General features: G+C 45.3%; 4 protein-coding genes across 5 annotated transcripts; 2 read left to right on the top strand and 2 right to left on the bottom strand.

Moving 5' to 3' along the window:
* Positions 1 to 955: 955 nt before the first annotated feature.
* On the top strand, positions 956 to 3,675 carry grhprb (glyoxylate reductase/hydroxypyruvate reductase b). Of its 2 annotated transcripts, none has more exons than XM_070986464.1 (9): positions 956 to 1,128; positions 1,506 to 1,639; positions 1,820 to 1,892; positions 2,011 to 2,127; positions 2,214 to 2,302; positions 2,413 to 2,517; positions 2,621 to 2,756; positions 3,314 to 3,444; positions 3,554 to 3,675. In XM_070986464.1, exons 1-9 carry the CDS (start codon positions 956 to 958, stop codon positions 3,673 to 3,675), a joined length of 1,080 nt encoding a protein of 359 aa, XP_070842565.1. The 2 variants fall into 2 exon arrangements, with proteins under 2 accessions (XP_070842565.1, XP_070842557.1); XM_070986456.1 differs by having other exon boundaries at positions 1,972 to 2,127.
* Positions 3,676 to 5,808: 2,133 nt separating this feature from the next.
* On the bottom strand, positions 5,809 to 10,880 carry LOC139347332 (zinc finger and BTB domain-containing protein 5). Its single transcript, XM_070986839.1, has 4 exons — positions 10,377 to 10,880; positions 9,305 to 9,518; positions 8,234 to 9,103; positions 5,809 to 7,955 (listed from the first exon to the last, which is right to left on the bottom strand). The coding sequence occupies exons 2-4, from the start codon at positions 9,512 to 9,514 to the stop codon at positions 6,786 to 6,788; spliced, it is 2,250 nt and encodes a 749-aa protein (XP_070842940.1). The 5' UTR covers positions 9,515 to 9,518; positions 10,377 to 10,880; the 3' UTR covers positions 5,809 to 6,785.
* A 678-nt stretch (positions 10,881 to 11,558) lies between these two features.
* polr1e (RNA polymerase I subunit E) lies at positions 11,559 to 14,853 on the top strand. Its single transcript, XM_070986902.1, has 12 exons — positions 11,559 to 11,635; positions 11,904 to 12,007; positions 12,109 to 12,185; positions 12,273 to 12,358; positions 12,568 to 12,623; positions 12,710 to 12,854; positions 13,258 to 13,368; positions 13,533 to 13,629; positions 13,731 to 13,861; positions 13,955 to 14,036; positions 14,197 to 14,328; positions 14,575 to 14,853. Exons 1-12 carry the CDS (start codon positions 11,572 to 11,574, stop codon positions 14,738 to 14,740), a joined length of 1,251 nt encoding a protein of 416 aa, XP_070843003.1. The 5' UTR covers positions 11,559 to 11,571; the 3' UTR covers positions 14,741 to 14,853.
* Positions 14,793 to 22,811, bottom strand: fbxo10 (F-box protein 10). Its single transcript, XM_070986891.1, has 11 exons — positions 22,582 to 22,811; positions 21,665 to 22,292; positions 20,680 to 21,510; positions 20,375 to 20,524; positions 19,770 to 19,906; positions 18,124 to 18,194; positions 17,804 to 17,956; positions 17,358 to 17,708; positions 16,952 to 17,262; positions 16,649 to 16,836; positions 14,793 to 15,988 (listed from the first exon to the last, which is right to left on the bottom strand). The coding sequence occupies exons 2-11, from the start codon at positions 22,247 to 22,249 to the stop codon at positions 15,808 to 15,810; spliced, it is 2,958 nt and encodes a 985-aa protein (XP_070842992.1). The 5' UTR covers positions 22,250 to 22,292; positions 22,582 to 22,811; the 3' UTR covers positions 14,793 to 15,807.
* Between the last annotated feature and the right edge of the window lie 738 nt (positions 22,812 to 23,549).

Here is a 23,549-nt window from a genome sequence, read left to right as displayed (position 1 = left end):
TGGTCAGAGAGAAAGAATGCTATAGGCAAGTGTCAGAAACAAAATACCAAATAAAATAAAATAAAATAAAAGTAAACTATTTAAAACCACTAAAGAAAACGATACATTTTTTGAAAACTTTTTTAAGTTACTTTTGATGACTTTTATTCATTTGGTTTACACATTGTTTTATTTTTATTTGTTCTTGTTTTCTCTGTGCATGTATATCTATGTAGACCTGCTTTGGACATCAGTGTCGACTGTTTGACTGATCTGCTACAATGTAATTACACAATGTAATTGTATCATTCATCATCATCATTGTATAAAACTCAGCATCATTTGGGAAGTGAACACATGCTGAACCAGTTCCAACCAGCGACACAGAACAGAAAACACAAAATACAGTCTGTGTCATCCACTGTTTAAAGAAACAAAGGTCAACAACCGAGTGAAACATTTACATGCCCACTGACCCCCATCCTGGGCGATGATGTAAAAAGATATGAGTCAACTGCTGTCTTTAAAATATATGTATGATTTGTGTCTGTGTACAGTATGTGTGTGTGTGTGTGTGTGTGTGTGTGTGTGTGTGTGTGTGTGTGTGTGTGTGTGTGTGTGTGTGTGTGTGTGTGTGTGAAAGAGAGAGAGAGAGAAAGACAGAGAGAGAGAGAGAAAGAGTTTGTGAGTCTTTGTTAGGTGTATATATCTGTATTTCAAAATTCATTTTGGTATGCAATGACCTCAAGTTCACTTAAAGCCAAACAAAAAATGAGTGACTTTGTGTTCTGTTGTCTTGGACAGTACCCTAAACTTCAGACTTTAGAGGCAATCTCACTGTAATCACATTGGTTAAAGACACATCTAGGGACCTCCCCCTAAACTAGAGCCAAAATCAAGTGCATGCACACAACAGACTCCAAAGTACCACTTTCAGCTCTGGGACACCTGCCCACCGATCTACCCTCTTGTGGCAATGTGGTACAGTCGTATGGCACTGCGTCGGCTCCAGCGGATCGCTGTTACTCCTCGGAATATCACTGGAGCTCTAACAAGCAGTGTGCAGAGGGAAATGTCAAGCCTACCACGAGTCTATGTCACCCGACAGATCCCACCCGAGGGCCTGAAGATCCTCCGTGAATCTGGACAGTGAGTCATTTCCAATTAACTGATTTCTATATAGAACATCTTGTATGACCAATTATTAATGTTATGTAGCTGATTTGACTGTGATACCTCTCTAAATTTGAAATGTCTGCTTTGCAAGGTTCATCATTTACTTTGAGCAAACAGGACTGCTCATGTTTGCCCTTAGGTTAGTCAGATAAGACAGGTAGCCTAAAGTGTATCCCCCACAGCACACTTGACTGCACCTTAAAGTTCCAGTGTTTCTGTGAAGAACTGCAGCACATGTGATACAGATTGAGATACTGTATATCTTTGCAGTATTTAACAGATAATGAATTTTCTTCTGTGCATGGTTAGGAGTAGAATTGGATCTTCAGTCATGGTTTTGTGTTTCTCAGGGTGCAGTTTGAGCTGTGGGACTCAGATGACGTCCCCGTGCCCAGGAAGGAGCTGCTTCAGAAGGTCAAAGGTGTTGATGGTCTGCTCTGCGTGCTCACAGAGAAGATTGATGCAGAGCTGTTGGATGCTGCAGGTCTGAGGACAGTCTTTGAGTGAGATGAAGGACAAATGCAATAGAAATCCCTCTCAAATGAATGTGTGTGTGTGTGTGTGTGTGTGTGTGTGTGTGTGTGTGTGTGTGTGTGTGTGTGTGTGTGTGTGTGTGTGTGTGTGTGTGTGTGTGTTCTCTTTATGTTGGGTGTACCCCTTTCAGGTCCAAACCTGAAGGTCCTCAGTACCATGTCAGTAGGTTTTGACCATCTCTCTCTGGAGGAGCTCAAGAAAAGGTGATTCCTATCTCTCTATTTCTTGTGTGTATAGCAACACATGGTGATAAAACCAAAGAAAACCCATTGTTCCCAAGAGACTTACCTATAGTGCGTGTGTTTGTGTGTTTTTCTGCAGAGGCATCCGCGTGGGTTACACCCCTGATGTTCTGACAGATTCTGTGGCTGAGCTGACGGTGGCTCTGCTGCTCACAACTTCCAGGAGGCTGATCGAGGCCACACATGAAGCCAAGACGTAACGTTGCATACACACTGACGCACATACGTACTCAAATCTGTTTGGGTCAAAGGTTAGATGCACCTCTCTCTTTCTCGTGTCAGTGGTGGCTGGGGCACATGGAGAACTCTGTGGCTGTGCGGATATGAGCTGGCCAACAGCACTGTGGGTATCCTGGGCCTGGGGAGGATTGGTGAGCATACAGTGCCTGAAGCACTCCACACAACATGCATATCAGCATGCTATCAAGCTGCTGTTTTTTCTAAATCTGAAACTTCTTGCACGGTGCCTTTGTGCTCTAAGGTGTGGCTATCGCTGAGCGTCTGGCACCATTTAAAGTAAAGAAGTTCATCTACACAGACGTGGCCCCCAGGCCTGAGCTGGCCAGTGTCATCAATGCAGAATATGGTAAGGACTTCAGATTCATGGGCACTGAGGTGTCTCACATCACAATGGATACAGTCAGCCTTTTATTGTAATGTGATAACAATGGTGCTGTCTGCTGGTGTAGTCTCTTTAGATGAGCTGGCAAAGCAGTCAGATTTCCTGACTGTGTGCTGTGCATTAACACCGGAAACAAAGGAGATCTGCAATAAGAACCTCTTCTCCAAGATGAAAAATACCTCCATCTTTATCAACACAAGCCGGTACCCTCATCTTAAACACAAACACCCACTGAATCACTTCAACACATGATGCACACAATGACGTGTAATGAAACACTTGATTAAGAAAGGTGCGACTCAGCAAGAACTGCAATGCAGTCAGGGCTGAATGACCAACTGTCAGTGACGAAACAAGTACTCAGGATCGTACTTAAATACCTGCATAGCTTTGGTGAAAACACCTGTTAGAGTATGTGGGGCCTTTAATCTATAATGACGCATTATAGTTAATAAATTGATCATATGTTTTGTATGTAAAATCAAAGTAACAATTAAGTATAGCAGCTAAATAAATGCAGTGAAGTAAAAAGTATATTTCCCTCTGAAATGTAATGCAGTAGAAGCATTCAAGTACAAGTACCTCGCAATTGTACTTAACTACAGTACGTGAGTAAATGTGCTTGGTTACTTGCATGCAACTCACCATTATCATTTTTCCAACAACAGTCTAAAACCTGAATGTTTTCTATCAAATACTCATGTTTGGCCATGCACTGCTTTTCCTGCGTCTGTCTATAATTCTGGTGTTTCTCTGTCAGAGGGGGTGTGGTGAACCAGGACGACCTGTATAAGGCTCTGTCCACTGGGCAGATTGCTGGAGCTGGGTTGGATGTCACTGTTCCTGAGCCCCTGCCCACAAGCCACCCCCTCTTTACCCTCAAAAACTGCGGTGAGTCTGTCAGACTTACTGGTGCTTCATCTGAGGACTGAGGTCTTCGTATCACCACGCTCACTTCTCCCTGCCTGTCATCTGTCTTTTTAATTCTCTCCTCCCACAGTGATTCTCCCACACATCGCTAGCGCCTCCTATACGACCCGTAACGCCATGTCTGCCCTGGCAGCTAACAACCTCCTCCTGGGCCTGCAAGGTGAGCCGATGATCAAAGGACTCGAACTGTAAGAAGAAACTGGTTCCCCTCGGACAACTGGCCGAACACGGGGCCACCAGTTCAACTCATGTTCCCAGTTACTCTTTAGAGGATTACAATAAAACCAGGACTTGAAGTGTGTGATAGAATGTTTCCTTATTCGTGCCTAATGTCTGTGCAGTTTTGGCTCATAGTTCATAAAACTGTTGCCAGCAAAAAAAAAGAAAGAAGGAATTTGGTTGTTTTTTTTATTCAGTCTATGCAACAACTGAACATACTATACAATCATCATAGCTTTCAACAGTAAAGAGACAAACATTTAGTCCTCTCATGATTACACTATGTTAGGTATACAGGAGAAAAAAACAAAAACACACAGAAATACTTCAGATTTGGCATATCAACAGAGGCCCAGCTTTTCAAGCTACAGGGCATAAGGCAGTGACTTTCAGAATCAATTTAGGCCTTCTATGTCTTTTAACATTTTGGCATATTCATACAGGGGAAACACAGTCAGTGCATTTTCCAGAGATTCACATTTACCGCTTATGCAACGGCTTTAGAAGACAGCACCATAATAATCCTTAACAGGCCACTGTGTGAGACATGGAAGTCATTTTGGAGGACTGCATCTCTCCTTCGACTCATCACGTCTACAGCTCTGTCATTTCTCAAGAGGATATCCCAGCGACCTCTTTGCAGATTGCGGAGGAGGCTGAATGAGCACAGAGACACACGTCAGATTTAAGACTGAACCATCGTTTTAAATACTGTGGCTGAGCTTTAGTGACTTTACTATCGACTCCATAGTGTCGACGGTTAGCTTATGTTTGCAGGGAGAGCATCCTACAAGGCAAATTTTCGTCTTTAATAAAAAATCAAGATTATCCTTTAACATGTGCTTCAAATGAAATTTTGTACAGGCTAACAGTGGGATGACTACAGTACAATAATGTGCCAACTAGAAATGGAAGCAGTGACCATGTGTTTCTCATCGACAGTGTAGGCGACACAATACAGCAAGCAATAAGTCTACGAAAAGGCAAACATGTATTTTAAAGTGTTATTTTTTCATTTTGGTTCACTAAAACAGAACGCTACAACACTGTATGAACACTGATTTCAATTAACCAACCGTCTACCAGTGAAGCTGCTCAAATCTACAACCAGCAGGAGGTCAGGTGCCCAAAACTGGGATGATGTAAAAATCCTTTGCATGGTATTTTTTATGAGGTACAAGTTTAGATTCCTCCTCTTTCTGAGTCTTACACAGATCAACTGAATCACAGCTGTCAAACTAACAGGATATGACAGCATTTATCAAGGTACAGGTAGACATCAAAATACAGTTACATGCATAAGAAACAGCTAAAGCTCCTTAAATTAATTTTATTAAAAAAACGCCAGGAGGAGACTATTGAAATTTAGTTGATATTTCCCCCATGTGTATTTCAAACTGTAGAAATGGTGTATTACAGATCTCCTGCTAGCAAACATGCTACAACCTTTAGCTTGCATCCTGACAGTCGTGTAACAGAAGGAGAAACCCTTGAGAGCTGGTAGAGTTGGATAATTGCAATACAGCAACGTTTTCACATAGTTCAACACTGCAATTAACAGATTAGTTACAAAAAATGAATGATTGGTCTAAGTGCTGTAGATGTCTAAAGAGACATGTATAAAGCACCAAGTACAGAGGCAAATTAATGCAAATGTTTTGTTCTTCATAAACTGTCTCTCCTCTAAGAGAAGAATGATGAAACCAACCACAAATGTGCAATATTTACGACTCTGCCCCTCAGCACAACTTCATTGCCCTTTTAATAAACACACACACTGCACACACAGCAACACTGATGTGTGGACGGTCAGTAAACTCGTTGGCCACAGCGGAACTTTCTGTGGTCGTTTTCAGTCAGTAACCAATGAGGAAGGAGAGTCACTTCGTGCTGTGTCTTATACAAAAGAAAATCAAATTGCAAGTTTTGTACATGACACAAAATAAGGTGCATCTGGGGCAACTTTTCCTCTGATGTTGTGATCCAGGTATTAAAATGGCATTCTAATGCATAATTATATTAATATTAGTTTCCTCAAAAAGAGACCAACAAATGCAGATTTCCTTCCTGCTTTTAATCGAGACGTAATAAGCTGACACTTCTCCCTCCCTCACTGCTCTGATTTTTTTTATTTCTTATTTTTGCTCCACTAAACAACAGAACAATTGCTCTGCCTGGCAAGTGCAAATTGGAGAAAAAGGCTTGATTAGTGCAATTCAATGTTGCCCATTTCTCCAAATTTTTCTTTCTGTACTGTGTATTTTTTGTTTTTTTGGGGGAGGGTTGCTCCTGTCAACAATGTCAGTGAGTCAAATTCAATCACGTAATAGAATCAACTGTCAAATTCAGCATTACCTCGGCCTGTCTCACAGGGCTGAGGTTGACTCCATCCACACTGTCCACGGCCTATACGACGAGGCACTGTCAACTACGCACTGTTATGATGACTCAACGGTCTGGTGTGTGACGTTGCTACATGTTTTACAAATGTGCAATGAAAAATTAACATGTCAGGACACTATTTTACACAACATTTGTTCTTAATGTTGGTGCTGCACAGCTGCCTCTAATCTGCAAACACTCAGACTGAGTGTTAGAATTACTGAGTCAAATTTGTTTTCATCGGCGTACCACAAAGTACAGATGTTCAGCATGAAGGGATCGCCTCACTCCATTTACAAACACAATATAGCTAACAGCGTGGCTGCTTTAAGAAGCAAGCTTAGACTGGCCCAGATCATAATACTCATGATATTTCATTATATATGAGTGTACAGTGCTTATGTATGGACCTAGGAATCCATAGCAAGAAACGTGGCGCTTTTGCATGTCCAACAATCTTTCTACAGGTGAAATGTCTTTAGGACAACTTTTACCGACTTGATAGTGTGGGTTCCTCCTTGAAACATTACATTATGATCCCTATCTTTGGTCTGTGAGCAGGACTGGTTAGTTTGCACAGAACATCTGTCACAGCTTTCAGAAAAATCAAAACATTTTAGGGACTTGAAATTCTGCCCATCACTGATTCCTAACGCATCCATCCTGTCGGCCCGCTGTGCTCTGATGCGGTAACCTGGGTCCTACAGCAGCGCGTTGGACATGTTTGTGTTCTGCCAGCGCAGGCAGGTGGTCTTGGAATGCTTGTAGAGGTGGGAGGACTGGCTGAAGCGCTTCCCACACTTGAGACATGCGTAGGGTTTCTCTCCTGTGTGAACTCGGATGTGCTTCTTACAGTCAGTGAGGGTGAGGAAGGTTTTGCAGCAGATTTTACAGGCGTACTTCCGAGCTCCCTCCACCACCAACACGTTATGCTCCGACAGGGCCTTCTTGCACTTGGACAGGACGTCGGCTGAAGCTCGGGTTAGCTGAGGGGGGAGAGAGGTAGGCCTGCCACTGTTCATCTCATACCCACCGTTCTTGTTCAGAAGCAGAGGACTTGCCAGGCTTGAGGAGGAAGAGGCGGCGTCCTGCAGAACGTCACTTGTTCCTTCCTCCCCTCCCATGCCGGTGGCCATTTTCGGAGCAATACGTCTGTAACCTGGATAACCCAGAGCAGAGGCAGTCCCGCCTCCTGTGCCTCGTGAGGGTCGCCCCAGGGAGTGAAGCCCCAGGCTAGAGCGCTGGAAGTCCAAACCAAAGGGATCTACTCCTCCAGGCCCTCCACTTACACTTCCCCCACTTCCTCTCGGGTTCCCTAAACCATCATGCAGGGGGCGGAGGAATAGAGAATCAGCTTGCAGGCTGTCTCCAAAACTGTTGCGACTTTCACCGCTGTGCGGACCTGACTGCAGTAGAGAGGAAGAGGCAGAGCCAGATGGCCCAGCAGCTTCCTGTCTGAGCAGGAAGTGATGTGCTACTGCATCGCCAGTGGTTGTGTTGGGGAGTTCATCGTCTCCAGCAACCAACCCTGCCCCGCCGCTTCCGAAATCCTTAGGGTTGAGGAAGCTGGAAATACTAAAACCGGGTTTGCCCCCGAGTCCATTATTACACCCAAAAGCTCCTCCGACTCCGCCGCCTCCTCCAATGCTGCTCTTGAGGAGAAGCTGCGAGCTTGGCTGCAGCAGAGAGTCAGAGCTGGGTTGGGGTTCAGAGGTGAAGCTGCGGTCACTGCTCTCTGGGCTCAGCTCCGCCTTCTCCTCCTCCTCCTGGCCTCCAGGCTCAGCCGGGTCGCTGCCTTCAGCCTGCGACGTCACATCGCTGATTTCATCAGTCGGCTCGGGCGAACTTAACGGCTCTCGTTTAACCACCACCTGTTTGGAGCAAAGGAGGAGCTTCATCTCAAGGCAAAGGAGATTGTACGTTTTGTATTATCTTGTCATTAATGTTAATTGTAAAAAATACTGCTGACGTCATGGACAGATAGTTGTTCTCCACTGTGGGAAAAAGTGCTGCTACAAGCAAAACCTCACCAAAAAAAACAAAACAAAAAAGACTTAAGAGAGATTTAGGATATAAACATGAAAGTGTTGCTGCATGACGCTTACTGAGAGCTACTGACTGTGTCACAAACAACAAATCAACTTTTTACCTTCTGCTCTTCGACCTCCTCCTCTTCTGTCCCTGACTTGATCTTCACCCCCCCTCTGTTGTCCTGGTGGTCCTGGTCTTCCATGTCCTCCTCCTTGCTCACCCCTCCCTGCATTCTCCCCAAGTCGTCCCCCTCACAATGTCCACTGTCCGACTGGCTGGGCATCTGAGGATCATCTTGGGACATCCCTGCTAGGCCAGTGATTGCGGCATCCAATTTGGATTCATCTCCCATCTTGTGGGAGTCTGGGGAAAGTAGTGCTCCTTCTTCTCGCTCTGCACTCACGCCTCCTTCTCCTAACAGGCCCATGTTTGGGGCGGAGGGACGCTGCCTCTGCCTGGGTCTCTCCTCTGACAGGCCCAGGGCCAGAGAGGGCTTGCGTTTGTGGAAGCGCCGGATTGGGAAAGAGGCTCTCTGTTCGACTACTCCTCTGCCAACTACACTTCCAACCCTGTCCTCCTCCATCCCACCCAAAGCAGAGCTCACCAAGCTCAACCCCAGCTGCTGCAGGAGGAAGGAGCGCTGCAACTTTGATGTGGCAGTGTTTGCTGCAAGGTTAGCATTAGCTGCCAGGGTAGGGTTGACTGCCAAATCCACTACTTGCTGCTGCTGTTGCTGCTGCTGCTGCTGTTGCTGCTGCTGCCTGTGCCTCTGCTGCTCCTGCTGAGCGTGGTGATGGGTGGGTCTGTCAGATGAAGGGGACATGGGCAGGGTACGCGTGGTCAGGTAGTGTTTGCAGGCTTTGACTACATTGTTGAGGTGCAGATGTGAGGCTGCAAGGAGGATGTCCATGACGTTGCTCTCCCCCAGCATCAGTGTGGAGGTGTACATCATGTCCACCAGAGCAGCAAAAGCTTCAGCTGTGACCACCTGCAAGTGCACAAGAAGCTGATTGATCTCACTGGCGCTATGTAATACAGAGGCAAGAGAGAGTTTAAGGCATGCCAGTAGATTACACTTGCTTACAATCACTGCTGTCACTCTTTCCTCAACTCCCACCTCTTATCATCACACTCATTCTCACCCCTATCATCTTTGCTCTTTCTCAATCAGTGCTGTTAAGATCCTAACCTCACTGTCCAGCTGGATCATGTTCATGCTGGCATCTCCCTCCGCAACAGTAAACAGGGCTCTGAAGTGGGTGCTGCAAGCTGCCAGCACCGAGCGGTGGGCCTTGAAGTGTCTGCTGCCCACCACAATGACGCAGTCACACAGCTGACCGTGGACACGCTGATAGTTGAGCTGCTGGAAGATCTGCTCGAAGTGGCCAGGAAAATCCATGGCCCTGGGCCCAGATAAAGGTTAAAAAGGTTGAATGGGGAAAACGGAGAGAATCAAATGTTGTCACAGTTTTGTAATCACATCGTTCAAAATCATTTATTGACCAGACATCTGCTGCTTCCATCTGCTCAAATGTGATGCTTTTCTCTGTCATGTGTTTTAGTAAACTGATGATCTTTGAGTGCTGAGTTGTTGACAACAATGGAAAAAGTGATGCATTTTTTCATTGACTTTTTTCAACTTAACATTGTCTAAATGATTAAGCGAATAACTAATCCACAGATTAACTAATAACAATAATAATAAAATACTTTATAGTTGCAGCCTTAGTAAGATTAATGATGATGGAGGCCTAAAATGAGAATAGAAACAGACTAGATGGAGATAAAGGTGGGGTTTTACACAGGTGACGGTGGTTTTCATGTGTTTTGTTGGAGATGATGTTATTTAGACACAGTGACAAAACAACCACAAACCGTACCGGGATGAATAGCATTATTCAGACAGATACAGACGGCCTCTAAAACTTACAGTTAATGTGCATCAAGACTAATGATTTCCAGTGGAATGAATTTCTTGCTATACAGACATATGCTATGAAATAATGAGCACTTTACCAGGACCATCTGTTAAGTGATGCTTAACTAGTTAACATGACAACCGCGCTGATAACACAGTAGATACAGATAATAGCCGCGGACTGTACTCCGCACGTTTATAACGATATATGATATTAGATAGTTAGCTAGCAAGTCTCAATTAGCGAACACCAGTTAGCAAACAGAACCAGCTGAATTAGCAAAAAACCAGTGTTGTATTGTCATCACGGTGAGATAAGGGAACCAGTAATAACTAACATTACCTTGAATTTTCCGGAAGCGTTGGTAAACAGCGGCAGAAACAGGGCCCAAGCCAGAAAGTGACAAGGCTAAAGTTAGCTGGCTACCGACCAGCAAATTGCCCGTTAGCTACAACGGAAGCTGTAGCATTCGGCTACCTGGCTGGACCGCCTGTCGCTATCGAAGAAGGTTGTTTCCCCATTAAATGTAGCTAAAGCTAGCCGACATTTCTGCCGCTACGCCCCGCAGCCCCTGCCGTCCACTCTCTAGCGCCTGTAACAGTTGACTCGCATTGAATGGTTTGGCCGTGGGGGTGATAAGATGCGAGTGATGAGTTTATCACGTCTGTCCGTGTCACCCCCGAAACACAGCCACATGTAGCAACCGTTAATAAGTCAGAAATTGACCGTCAGTATCTACTCAGGTCTGGCATGAGTGCCTTATTATTTCTAGTAATTTATTACCCTCAGACAGGGTTTTCCCAACCAGACTCACAGGGTGGCGCTGTGCTTCAACTCCATGTCCGTGACCTCGACGAGGTGAAGGATTGCAATTGTGCGTTTCACCACAAGATGTCACTGTTGCAACCTCAGAGCCTGCGTAAACAAAGACTGTCGATGGTGTCAAGATCATTCCCCCACCTGGCAACTCATTCTGCTACTGTCTTTTCATACATGTCCTCTCATACATGCTGAGCACTTATTTGATCAGATGTGATCAGTAAAAGTTTTTCAACCTACAACTAAACTTGTATCTAACAATAACTCTTTATATTTCACTGTAACTTACTTTACAAAGTGGTTTAATAACAAAATCAAGTTACATAAATTATATCATAATTTATACAACAACAGTGTACAACTGTATATTAGCTGGCAGCATAGCTACTTAAAAACAGTTACAAAGTCACATTAAGAAAATACTTATTAGCCAGATTTAAAACCTTACACTGACAATGTGCATTCATATCATGGTCTCATTTGAGTGCACTGCCACACGTGGATTTCACCATCGCCTGTTATTTTCAAAAAACCGGGTGGAAAAATCTTCACCAGCCAACACTACCAGTACCAATTTCAACCACTGAACATTAGTTCTAATACTTCATTTAATATTTAAGACAGTCCTACCCGAATCTGCGAGTTTTAGACTGTGGCAAAACCGGAAGCACACAAGAGTGAATTATCTTGCCCTACCTGGAAACTCACGTCAATAACTATGGCTGCCTCCTGCTCGTTGGTGTGTTGTGAAGAGGAGAGAGACTCAGATAAAGCTGTTATTGGTGACTATTTCGCAGTTGTTAGTTGTTGGAGCCTTTTAGAAAAAATGCCAAATGTAACAATGCCTGTAAACGTGATATCGTGCTTATTTTCTCAGGCTTAAACAGTCATTTGCATTGCACACGTGTGTGCTAGCAACATGGCTAGTTAAGCATACGCAAGTAAACTACCAGTATCTCATAATTGTACTTAAGTACGGTACTTCAGCGAATGTACTTAGACACTGTCTGTGTGTTGACAAAGTCCTGATTGTGTTTCTCCTCCTCACAGTCCAGTTTTCAAATGGCAGTGTCAAAAATGCAGCCAAATTGGACTTCACGATGTACAAGAACACAGATGAGAGTAACCCCAGGAAAAAGAATCGACGGATATTGGTGAGAGAGATCGATTGCTTTCCTCCTCAGTACTATCTGTTTGCAGTACTGTACCTCACATCTATCAGACGACCGTGTTGCTTTTGTTTTCCTTTGCCTAGGTTGCTGAATCAGACAGACTGTCCTATGTTGGAAATAATTTTGCAGTGGGATCCTTGAAATGCAACAACCTTTGCAAGTAGGTTAATATAGCGTATTTTGAGGTATTTATTGGCTGTGGCAAAGCGTTGCTCTTCATTAAAAAGCATGATGTTTGGTGTTTTAGATACTATGTAGGAGTGTTGAACAAGCAGACCATGCAAATGGAGGTGCACAGTGCTCAGCTGTTCAACATGCAACCTGTTATACCAGGTAAGGCAAAATAATCAGAAGGTGACGTTAAAGCCTTAAGGCTCCTCATTAGGAGTCTGGATATCCGAAGTTACTGATAACTAGCCAAAACAACTAGATCATCATCTTTTGAAAGGAAAATGTTTGGTGCTTTGCTTGCTTTTGTCAATGTAAATGCAAATTTTATGCATTTTATAGGTGTTTTTTGTTTTGTTTTGTTTTTTCTTCAGGAGAGACAACAGAGACTGCAAAACCCCAGGACACTGCTCAGACCTACAGAGACAAGGTATGATGAATTGACCTGAGAGGACTGGGCTCAAACAAGAATAAACGTGGTATCAATGTCTTAGACTTGTTACATGTCCTCTTTAGGTTGACTCTTTGATTGAGGCGTTTGGCACCAACAAACAGAAGCGAGCTCTGAGCTCCCGCAGGCTGAATAAGGTGGGCAGCGACACCCTGCATCAAGCAGTGGCTAAGGCTGCCAACACTGTGATTGACCAAAAGGGTCTGGAAGGTAAGCCACATAGCTACACGTTCTGGGGCCAGCAAAATTGCTTTTCTTGTGATGACATCATAATAAAAGCCAGCTTGTGTTTCTCCAGTGAAATGCTTTTAATGTGAAGCTGCAGCAGAGGGAAATGTTCAGTTTGCGTTAGCAGTAACTTAAGACAGCATATTTTCACCCAGTTTGTGATACTGCAGGTATTGCAGTACTTTCATCAGTGGGCCACAGCCTCAGTCATCACTGTGTTTCCTCATTCAGTGATAAGACAGTAACTTAACAGACATTTATTTCAATAAAAATCTTTTGTTACGTTAAGTTAACCTTAAATCAAGTCGTCTTTTTCTCATCGTATTATTCGTCTGTTCTTGCTAATCATGATTTTCTCATTTGTTTGTCTTCTCTCTCCCCTCAGTGCTACAACAGGAAGTGGCTGAGACAGAGTCCCAGGGAGAACTGGCCCTCCACCTGCCTCCCTGCAGCGCAGATGCAGACAAACCTGAGAATGTCTACCCATTTGACGATCGTATCCTTCATTCTCTTTGCGTGTGTGCGTGTGTGTGTTTGCATGTCAGTAAGGGAGTGCAAGAACAGTAGATGGTGGAAAACATAATATAGTTGGAGGCTATATTAAAAGAGTTGCATCTGAGTTTGTTTGTCTGGGTCTCCATCCTTAATCGATATCTGCAGTCCTGAGTCCAGTGGAGTTTGGGGCTTTGGAGCAGGCTGGTTCCAAGATGGCAGCACTCACCTCTGAGGAGCTGCAGAAGATGAGGGATGATGGAGGGTAGGGGGACAAAAGGCCTCATGTTTGCTAAGAGATTTTATTAAGCAACTGTACATTTAGTGTCCATGCATTCTAGGTTTTCTTTGCTCTTTGTTTTTAAGGTGCTTGTGTGTTGTGAAGTTCCTGGAGAACCTGCCTAGTGCAGATGAAGCTAGAGACAAGATGTCACGCTGCGCCTTTTACCTCTCTCTACTCCTTAAGATGGCACGGCAGAAAGGCATGGCCCGCAAGTGTGAGTCATGCTGTTTGCCTTTCATTGTTCAAAAGTGTTCCTGCACACGTCTCTGGAGCGCAGACTAATTGTGATGTATGTTTACATGTACAGTCGGGCAGGAGGAAGGCTGTCCTCGCATCATTCAGAGCAAACTGTTGAAAAAATTCACTGTGGAGACTTTCAGCAATGGCAGGTATGATGGTGATGGATCTTCTGCATTTCTCGATATCTGAAGGGACTGCATTTGCTTTGCGTCTTTTTCTATGATCAGCACCATGTGAACATATCATATTGAGTCTAATTGTTCCTGTGTAGAAATGCACTGACCTTTTCATCTCACCTTTCTGTTTTAGGGTCCATAACACTGTGTCTTCATCAATGCGTGCAAAATTAGCAGCGTACTCGCTGGCCCTGCTGCTGCATATGGGTCACATGACCGCTGACCTCACATTGCTGCACCGTGACCTGGGAATCACCGAGGCCAGGTAAGGAAAAGAATAGAAACTTTATTATCTGTATTCTTTTTTTAATGTGGAAGACATATTGAGAAAACGTATTGTTGGCATTCAAATGACAGCAGAAGTTTGTGTATGGTTAATCACATTGCGAGCGGTGACTTGTATCGTTCTTGTTGTCTTCAAATGATTATCACACCACCTAAAACACCGCCAATGTGAGGTGCATTAGAAGAACTGATTTTTTTTAATCACATATTTTTTGTCTTCCTACAGGATGACTGAAATAGCAAAATCAATGGGACTGACCCTAAATAGACCGCCCCGGGGGAAGGCTGACACGGGTGAACTGCGAGACGAACACAAACAGGCCTCTCTTGTTCTGCCTCTGGTCAAATATGATCAGTTCACGGAGAGACGGAAACGCAAGAAAATGCACTGAAGATCAAAGCAAGAAAACTGGGACAGAGAAGAGGGGCTGTAAGAACCTGAAATGCCACAAACAAAGATGGTTTATTAATGCATTTTGTAAACAAATAAAGTGGTGAACTTTGAGTTGTACATATTGTTCAATGCTTACTGTACAAGATACAAAAAAAGCAGAGTAATGAGCTGTAAACAAACTCTAGATGACGGAAAACATCTAGCTTAGACGGTCTGAATGTATAGGCACATTTGTAGACGGCACGTATTGCACACTGAACATCGTTTTTCCTTCTTTAACTGGCCATTACTAGGCGAGTCTGAGTGGTTGTGTCAGCGCAGCGAGTTGGTAGCATCTGGAATGAGAACATGTCCTCTCTCGCCGAGTGCATCGCATTTTAAAAACATGGAGGACACAATACAAAAACAGACTCACCAGGAAACAGCAGCTCTGTGCAAGAGGCAGAAGCTTAAGTTTGGCTTTGTTTTTTGTTTTTTTTTTTGCATATACGTACACTGCACACTATGACCCCCCCCCCCCCCCACCCCCCCCAAGCTACAAACGTTGATTTAAAAAGTCAAACAAGGCACAGCTTTACTTTGAAACATGGTTGAAGCTGGCATCTCTGAAGCCTCTGGCTCCTGCTAGGATTTATAAATGTGCACTTCCTAACCAGTGAGCACACTGACCAACCCAACAAAGTCTACAGCAGTTCTGTACACGAATATGTGAATATGAAATCTGCACGAAAAAGATGATTAAGTTAAAGCTTCAGTATGGAAACGGTTGTTGGACTTCAATGTGTTGCAGTTCATCTTCATTTCTTTAGTCCATATTTGATGAGTCCACTGGAATACCAAAGTCTGATTTCAGATTTACAAAATGTTGCGCACCCGAATGCACTGGGGGGCGGATGGTCCCTTCAGTGGTCATACTCGGAGCAGCCTCTCGCTTCTTGGACAGTTAATCCATCATCATCATTTTAGAAGGTCACTGTGCTCCACATGTCCATATATACCAGTTCAAAAGTGACCAGATGCTGACCTTTTGGGAAAGTCACTGGGTTTCTAAGTGCTCGCCAGTATTCACAGGATGGAGCAGAACATGCTGCCACTGTGGCAACCACTTTCTACGGTGGCGCTGATCCTGGTCGTCATGGAAATTCCGAGTCGGGAAGGATATTGGGACGAGGACAGGCCAGAAGGGGAGCTGGCCAGTGGACGAGGTGGAGGGTTTTCCAGAATCCAGGGAGGAGCAGATGTACAACTACAACATGCAAAGAGTTAAAAAAAACAGTAAGTGTAAAAAAAGATTTTTTTTAATGCAAAAATCAGGATGTTAAACCTGCAATAAATTTACATATCACCTTTTCAGTTGAGTTTTAGCAAACAGTGTTTTTATTTAGACACCCAGCAGGAGCAACATTACTATTCATTTGCAGTCGTGTTTACGGCCATCTGGCGAATCTAAATCCAATATTCACTCTCTTTCAGATCTGTTTTTGATCTCTACTGACTCCTGAGGGGGATATGAGGCTCTGTAGCTGCTAAATGCTCTATTTTCACGAGCTAGTTTACTAACTGTCTGTCATTTGGTGCTGAGCAGGTAGTGTAAAGTAACTTTTTAGGGCATTTTCACAGAAAACAGCTGCCGTCTGTGGCTGAAAAGGATGCTGTGAGAGCAGTCACAGTGAGCCAGAACAGACAGCTAAGCAAAGAGCTGAGTCTCGCTCTAAAGCTTCATAAAGCTGAGGGCAGCTGCAGATTCAGCTCTGTAGCTTATTTCACATTGTCATACGATACATTGCTATAAATATATAAACTGTAGCTGCCTTTAAGTGTGTGGGTGGCAGAAGGAAATCAGAAAGAGTGCAGACAGTAAAACGACTGATGGTCTCTGAACACTTTCTGATGGTCGCCTCGTTACCTGTTATTATGCCTTAGAACACTGTTGTTGCGCACCACACAGCTCTCATTGCCAGGATCCAGATGTAGCAGGGTTTTTTTGTTTCCAGGGTGGCCCTGGAACAAGAGATTGTCATGGACGACGCCTTTTACTGGCCCGAGCACAGCGATGCCACAGCCCTGTGCTGGTTGGACTCGGTTGCGCAACACCTTAAGATAAAAATGATAAAACCGTAAAGAAGTGATGTGTTGATATTTCGTTAAGGAGCTCTGTACAGCTGTTGTATATGTAATCTTACTGTGTTCATGCCTCAGTCCATCTCACCTTAATGTCAGCAGTGCCTGAGACTTGGATGCCATATCCATGGTTTCCAACCACATCGTTCTCCACGATCTGCCCGTTACCACTGAAACTGACACCATGACTGCTGTTTTTATAGATGCCGTTACCACGAAGCTCCACTCGGCAGTCTTTCTCCACTGTAACACCACCTCGGTCGTTACCAAGAATGCAGTTTGTGACCAGCCGGGTCAGCTGACTGCTCTGCAGCACAGCGATGCCGGTGCCATGGTTGCTGTTTACGAGGTTTGCGAAAACATTCAGGGGCTCGCTGCTTTTCACATACAGACCGACCGCTGCAGAGAAGGAGAGGGGAAGGTGGAGGGAACATTAGAGACAGGAAGTGAGAGACTTTGTGCACTTGACACTAGACAACAGGGCTCTTCTTTACCTCCATTGTAGTTCATGCAGTTGCTCTCCACGAGGGCCACGCTGATGGAGCGCCGGGCAGAGTGCCGCTCGTCCTCGCTGTCCAGATCACTCTCCCAAGCAAACAGTTCCCCCTCTTCATTCAAGTTCTCCTGCCCTTCTCTCCCTTCTCCCTCTACACCCCTCCTTTCCCCGCTGCCTCCATCTGCACCAATCCCATCCTGCCCTGGCCAGTTCCCCTCCCTGGCCTCAGTGTTCTCTGGGTCCTTCCTGCAGAACACTGCAAGCCCATACATACAGTTATGTGTGATGTAGTTTCCCAGGAGCTGCGGGAGGCTAGATGACATAACCCACACACCGCAGCCTTTGTTACCTGAAGAAACAAGGCCGGTAAACATGAGGTCAAAGATGAGCCGCTATGTCAAGATAAATGTGTGATGCTGCCTTTATCGGGCTGGAATTACATACAGTAGACATGGTTTCCCTCAATAAGTCCACGTCCTCTCTCTCCCACCACGACACCGTCTGAGTAGCCATAACAGATGTAGTTGTTCCTCAAGATGGGGTCACCCCCCCTGCGGATGTCCACCCCTCCCCACTGGTTCTCTTTGATCACATTCTCTGGAATAAAAACATGTTTATACGTAAAAATAAAGAAAATCAAGGTTCATAACCACAAATGATGCTTTAGTATCTGTGTCACACCCGTGGGAAAAAATTAACAATCCATTTAACGTGCTGGTGTGAAATGTGGAAAACATTTGGGTGGGACAGATCCACTTACACACCTGTTATCATCCCTCTGCCATTCTCGTTTATAGCTATCCCTGCTGCCTGTCCCTGGAAGATGTGGTTCCCGCTAAGAGAGAAAGTGAGGAGAGCATGTGAGTGCAACTGGAGCAAATATTGAACAAGTTCAGACCTTTACGGTAGCCTATTAGAAAACACTGGGCTAGGGTTGGGCTGCACGGTGGCCCAGCAGGTAGTGCGGGTGCCTCATGGCAAGAAGGTTGCCGGTTCAATCCCCGGGTCAGGCGGGGCCTTTCTGTGTGAAGTTTGCATGTTCTTCCCGTGCATGCATGGGTTCTCTCCGGGTACTCCGGCTTCCTCCCACAGACCAAAAACATGCTTGTTAGGTTGATTGATGACTCTAAATTGTCCGTAGGTATGAGTGTGAGTGTGAATGTTTGTCTGTCTTTGCATGTGGCCCTGCAATCGGCTGGCAACTGGTTCAGGGTGTACCCCGCCTCTCGCCCATTGTAGCTGGGATAGGCTCCAGCCCCCCGCAACCCCAAAAGGGATAGGCGGTATAGATAATGGATGGATGGGCTAGGGTTGCTTATTTAGGTTACAAACTGCACCCCTTGCATTCACATCTTGCAACAATATTCAACACCGCTTACACCACATTTTTACCGCTGTTTATGTTTGTGTGTTGTTGTATCTGCATGTTTAGAGGAGTCGTAGACTGGATCTAAACGCTTCCATGACTGAGACCTGCTTTGGTACTGAAAACCTCTTGCAATAGGCCTTTTCACAGAAGACGTGTTGACTTGTCTCAGTAAGAAAAGCACAGGTGTACATCATAAAATGAATGATGGCTGAATTCCATTTAGCTGCTTCTTTCTGGGGGTCCTGGTATTGTGCATGCTGACCCACTGTCGCCCTGTCATGGCTTACTGGAAATCATCTATGACAAGGCAAAATGTCTGTTGTCAAGATGAGTGGCTCGTTATCAGGCCACTGCAGAGCTTGATGACGAGCTGATCATTTGAATCAGGCGTGGTGGAGGAGGGAAACATCTAAAACATGCAGGGCAGTCGGGCCTGAGGACCGGAATTGAGAAACACTGGCCGTTTCTCAATATGCGTTGTGTTCTTGTGTACTTGAGAAAGGTCATCAGTCTCAGTCCAAGTACTGTTCCAATTCAAAAGTCTGCATCTCGCCAAGTACAGTCAAATACCTGAATGTGTTCTCGCACGTCCCATTTTATCGAGGATGCATCTAATGGTGACTTGGGGCACCCACGTATTCATCACGATAGCACGTAGTTTAAAATTTGCTCCAAAGTTTACGGAGATGTGTCGTCCTGCTAACAGACGAGCTGAGATGGTGACATCATCAAGTACACTGCCGTCCCAGTTGCAGAATGACGGTCCTGCGTCCTCCCGTCCTGGAGAGACCGTACTCCCAGGTCGAACTTGCTAAGTCCGAACTGCCAAGTTCGTAAGTCCGAACTTGGGGCACTATTGAGAAACGGCTACTGCTTTAATTTGATGCATTAGAAAAACAGGAGCTTAGCCCTAAAATCCCCTGTCCAAAAAAAAAAAAAAAAAACTCTACATGCTGTGTGAACACGATGAGTAATTCAATAATCCAAGTGATGAGACTACACATTTCTGGGCAAGTCAGATGTTTGTGGAGTCCCACCTACCTGACCACAGGATTCCCGCTGAAGAGAATATACACACCCGCTTCCTTGTTGTTATAGATCTGGTTGCTCCGAATTGAACCCTTCCCATTGCCAAGAACAACAACCCCTGAACGCAGACCACTGTGTATTTTGTTGCACTGTGGAATGAAAGACAGAAGAGGGATTAACAATGAGGCAGAAAAGACGATCAGACTACAAGTAAGTTCAGTTCCATTTGGAAATGTATTTACTGACATTACATTTAGATCTAATGCGTACTTCCATGTATCACTTTCACGGTTTCTTAAATGTCAAATATCACTGGGAATCTGTATTATAGATGCCCATTTGTTTGTGCAAATCAGCTTCTTCACATCAATATGTGAGTTGTTTGGAGTCTGCAAACTCTGAAATAATTGATAAGGTGCAAAGAGCAAGGATGCAATGTGACATCTGCACCTCAAAAGAAAAGAATTGTAGTTTATGCTGGTAAAATAAACTTATCTGTGACAACTGGCTGTGAGATTCTGCTGAAAGCTTGGGGAAAAGCTAGTACGCAGAGCTTGTGTTCAACGTGGATATTGTTTCTTCTTTTTGAAAATATGATTCAAGTAGCCAGCAATTACCACAATGATGGGGTTAGCCCCTTTCCGGATGTCCAGGCCCGCCTCTCCATTTGAGTGGATGTTGTTATCTGCAATGAGGCCCTGAGCAGAGAGGCGCAGGAACACACCTGACGCGCGGCACTCACACACCTCGTTTCTCAGCATCACTATCTGAAGGAGGCGAGAGAGAAGGAGATCAAGTAACACTCGACTGCTGCCTAATTACGCATGATCCGAGCTACTTCCCTCCTCTTGAATTCAAATGTCTTAAGATGCATTCAAGTGACACTTCATTATTCTGAAAACATTGTTAATATCGTACTTACTGTGGAGTTCTGGATGCAGCGGACAGCATAGTTCAGCCCGCGGAACACGTTGCCCTCCAGCCGAGCTTGCCCGTAATTAGACAAATGCATGCCACCCTTCCCTTCCCTGAAGAGGCAGCGTCTGAGGATACAGCCAAGGGTGGATGCTGCCAACATCTGAGCCTCTGGGTCCCTGTCTAGTTCCTGCTGAAAGGTGAGGAGTTCAGGGGTCACAGATGGGGGATCCGGGGACGAGGCCAGTGGCAGAGAGCCATCTGGCCTGGGTTTGAGCAGATGGGACAGGCCATGATGTTCACATGGGATTTTGTAATCCAATGTAAACGGGTTTTTAATGTTGTTAGTTCCTCCTCCATCTTGGTTCTCCTCCTCTCCCTCGCTGCACTCACCGTCATTCCAGCAGTCTTCGATCACTGTGCCCTGACACACTGCCTCTACTCCAGTCCTCCTCTGCCGGTCTTCTATGCTCACCTGCTCCTTTTTAACATTGGCACCTGAAGGGTGGTGCCCACCAGTGGAGCCAACCAGGTGGCCTCTGGGAGGGCTGTTGTTACTCCCAGACACACCACATGACGGGAACGTCCTGGCCAGTGCAGCCAAGTGTTTACAAGCCCAGTTCCTTTCTGACACTGGAGGGCCCTCAACGGTCACAGAAGCAGTGTCACTGCCCGAGAAGTCACAGCTGTCCAATAAACTGAGGACAACACCTAGCAGGTGGGCAGAGCTGCCCTGTGAGAAGGAGCAGAAGCGAGCCTGGCAGGTTCCTGGGCCTCGGATTTGCAACTGAGCTCCCTCAAAGTTACAGTTATCTAGTTGGACGTGACCCCACGACGTCTAGTGCAAAGCAAGGAGAGAAAGATTCAGCGAGAAACAAACAAGTAGAATTACACCTGATTTTTGTTAAAATGTTTGAGAATACAGGAGTGAGAAAACTAGGTTGATAACACATTGCTGTATAAAGAAACCATCATGACCAGCTGTTGTTTACCTTGTAAACCACAGTGGAGAACCAGGGTGGCATGAACACCAGATTGCACAGCCTAGCAGTGGGGCATTGCTGCTCCATAGACACCAGGAGGGCCACCTCACCCAATCGTCCCAGCCCGACCAGCTCCACAGGCACCTTCAGCACCACTTCAGCCTGCTCCTCATACACCCCTGGATGTAGAACCACTCGGTCATATGGCCCCACCACCCCGAGCGCCCCGCGAAGGGTCTCGAACTCGCATCCAGACCCCACGTGCCAAACCCTGCGGTCTTTTCTGCGGCGGAAAAACAGCAGACAGGCGGAGGACTGGAGCTCTGGTCCATTTTGAGTCCAGGTGCGGGTGGCCATGGCGTGCTGCTTCAGGGCCTCTCTCCATGACGGGGGCTCCAGGTGGGGCTGACTGGGCCAGTTGGGGTGTCGGCACTCAGGGCAGCCGAGGCAGAGTTGCCTCCAGCGGGTGTTATCTAGAGAGAGGATGAGCTCTCGCCATGCACGGCACACCTGGCAGCAGCGGCCCAGGTCAGGGAGAGGAAGGTAGGCTAAGATTACCCTCCACAGCTCCACGGGGAGGCTGCCCACTTCCATGGCAGCAGACACCGGCTGGGGAGCACCGTGACGGGAGGGGCACCTGGAAACAGTCACACACGCACGCGCAGTTCAGGCAACAGGAAACCGCTAGCTTCAACCATTACACAACAACAAAGATGACGCCGTGAACGTTATTATGTGTTTTCAATGCAGCTGTTTAACTTTTCTCTCCACTCGAGCCCGCAGCGTTGTATTACAAGTTTGATGCCATTAATAACGGTTAGCAAGCGAGGTAACTTACGCTGCTTATTTGCAAACCATGCGTAACTAACATTAGCCACAACATCGGCACACACGGGAGAGCGTCGTATCCGTCAAAAAAGCCTTACCTTTTACCAGTTTGCCATAGTTAGATGTGAGTCAGCACATGACTGTTCGATGTTCACAGCAGGGATCTATCAGGCGTTGGCTTCATGTCTGCGACAGCGACTTTTCTCCCATTGTTTTCAGCGTTCACAACAGTCCATGATGACTGCAGATGTGCCATCGAAATGGAGCTCAATTGCTTCCCGTTTACGGCAAAAGACCACGAAACAAACAGGGAGCTGGTTCTTTTTCCGCTTCCTAAAAGTGGGCGTTATGGAAGTGGGCTGCTGTCATGTTAACCAGTTAAATCCTATGTAACACGCATGTGGTTAGACATGATGCTACAGAAAGTGGGTGGCGCCTCTCATCTCTGCCTCCAGCCCAGCTCAACATACACTGTTAAGTATAAGTACTGAGCCTGTCACCTTACTCACACACCTGGGTCTAAATTTGCCCTTTCTCGCCTCCTAACCATATAGCTTTACATTTGAAAAAGTACTGAAAAAATATGTCTACATTTCTAAAAGTGACACCTGTTCATATAAAATACTGTTTCACCTCAATATATGTGAATCAAACAGTGGCAAGTAAGTTTCATAGCAAGATAGCAGGGGTAAATGCTATAAATCGTCACAAATCGGTGATGGCACAGACAAAGAAAAAATGAAAACAAAATATTTTATTTATATTCACAGCATTTCACATTTCCATTGTGGAAACCACTGACAGTCGTTCTTTAGATGGCATGTGTCTCTGGGCTACTACCTTCACACTGAGGCCTCACAATGAGTGACTTGTATCTGTAATCTTGTTCTTTAAGTCTTTACTCAAATCTCATAATGACCATAAGTATGGAACAAAAATCAACTGACATATCAGTTGATACTGTGCAAATGATTAAAAAAGAATGGGTTATGTATACACTGCACTACATTGATGAGTGTTGTAAGGTCAGACATACACTGTCAAAGACCTCATTTCTTTTATGATA

The sequence above is a fragment of the Chaetodon trifascialis genome, chromosome 2 (genome assembly GCF_039877785.1).
Source record: "Chaetodon trifascialis isolate fChaTrf1 chromosome 2, fChaTrf1.hap1, whole genome shotgun sequence".
Lineage (NCBI taxonomy): Eukaryota > Metazoa > Chordata > Actinopteri > Chaetodontiformes > Chaetodontidae > Chaetodon > Chaetodon trifascialis.
The sequence above is the reverse complement of the archived record's forward strand: the minus strand, read 5'-3'. Positions and strand labels throughout refer to the sequence as shown.

Excerpts from the sequence above, each read along its gene's own strand:
- grhprb (XM_070986456.1), top strand. The coding sequence starts at position 956 with ATGTGGTACAGTCGTATGGCACTGCGTCGGCTCCAGCGGATCGCTGTT. Across the intron at positions 1,640-1,819 it reads AGAGCTGTTGGATGCTGCAG|GTCCAAACCTGAAGGTCCTC; the intron begins GTCTGAGGACAG and ends TACCCCTTTCAG. Across the intron at positions 2,757-3,313 it reads ATCTTTATCAACACAAGCCG|AGGGGGTGTGGTGAACCAGG; the intron begins GTACCCTCATCT and ends TTTCTCTGTCAG.
- LOC139347332 (XM_070986839.1), bottom strand. The coding sequence starts at position 9,514 with ATGGATTTTCCTGGCCACTTCGAGCAGATCTTCCAGCAGCTCAACTAT. Across the intron at positions 9,104-9,304 it reads TGATCCAGCTGGACAGTGAG|GTGGTCACAGCTGAAGCTTT; the intron begins GTTAGGATCTTA and ends GTGCACTTGCAG. Across the intron at positions 7,956-8,233 it reads AGGAGGTCGAAGAGCAGAAG|GTGGTGGTTAAACGAGAGCC; the intron begins GTAAAAAGTTGA and ends TGCTCCAAACAG.
- fbxo10 (XM_070986891.1), bottom strand. The coding sequence starts at position 22,249 with ATGGAAGTGGGCAGCCTCCCCGTGGAGCTGTGGAGGGTAATCTTAGCC. Across the intron at positions 16,837-16,951 it reads CAGGCACTGCTGACATTAAG|GTGTTGCGCAACCGAGTCCA; the intron begins GTGAGATGGACT and ends TTTTATCTTAAG. Across the intron at positions 15,989-16,648 it reads GTTCTAAGGCATAATAACAG|TTGTACATCTGCTCCTCCCT; the intron begins GTAACGAGGCGA and ends TGCATGTTGTAG.
- polr1e (XM_070986902.1), top strand. The coding sequence starts at position 11,572 with ATGGCTGCCTCCTGCTCGTTGGTGTGTTGTGAAGAGGAGAGAGACTCA. Across the intron at positions 11,636-11,903 it reads CTCAGATAAAGCTGTTATTG|TCCAGTTTTCAAATGGCAGT; the intron begins GTGACTATTTCG and ends TCCTCCTCACAG. Across the intron at positions 13,862-13,954 it reads GAAAGGCATGGCCCGCAAGT|TCGGGCAGGAGGAAGGCTGT; the intron begins GTGAGTCATGCT and ends TTACATGTACAG.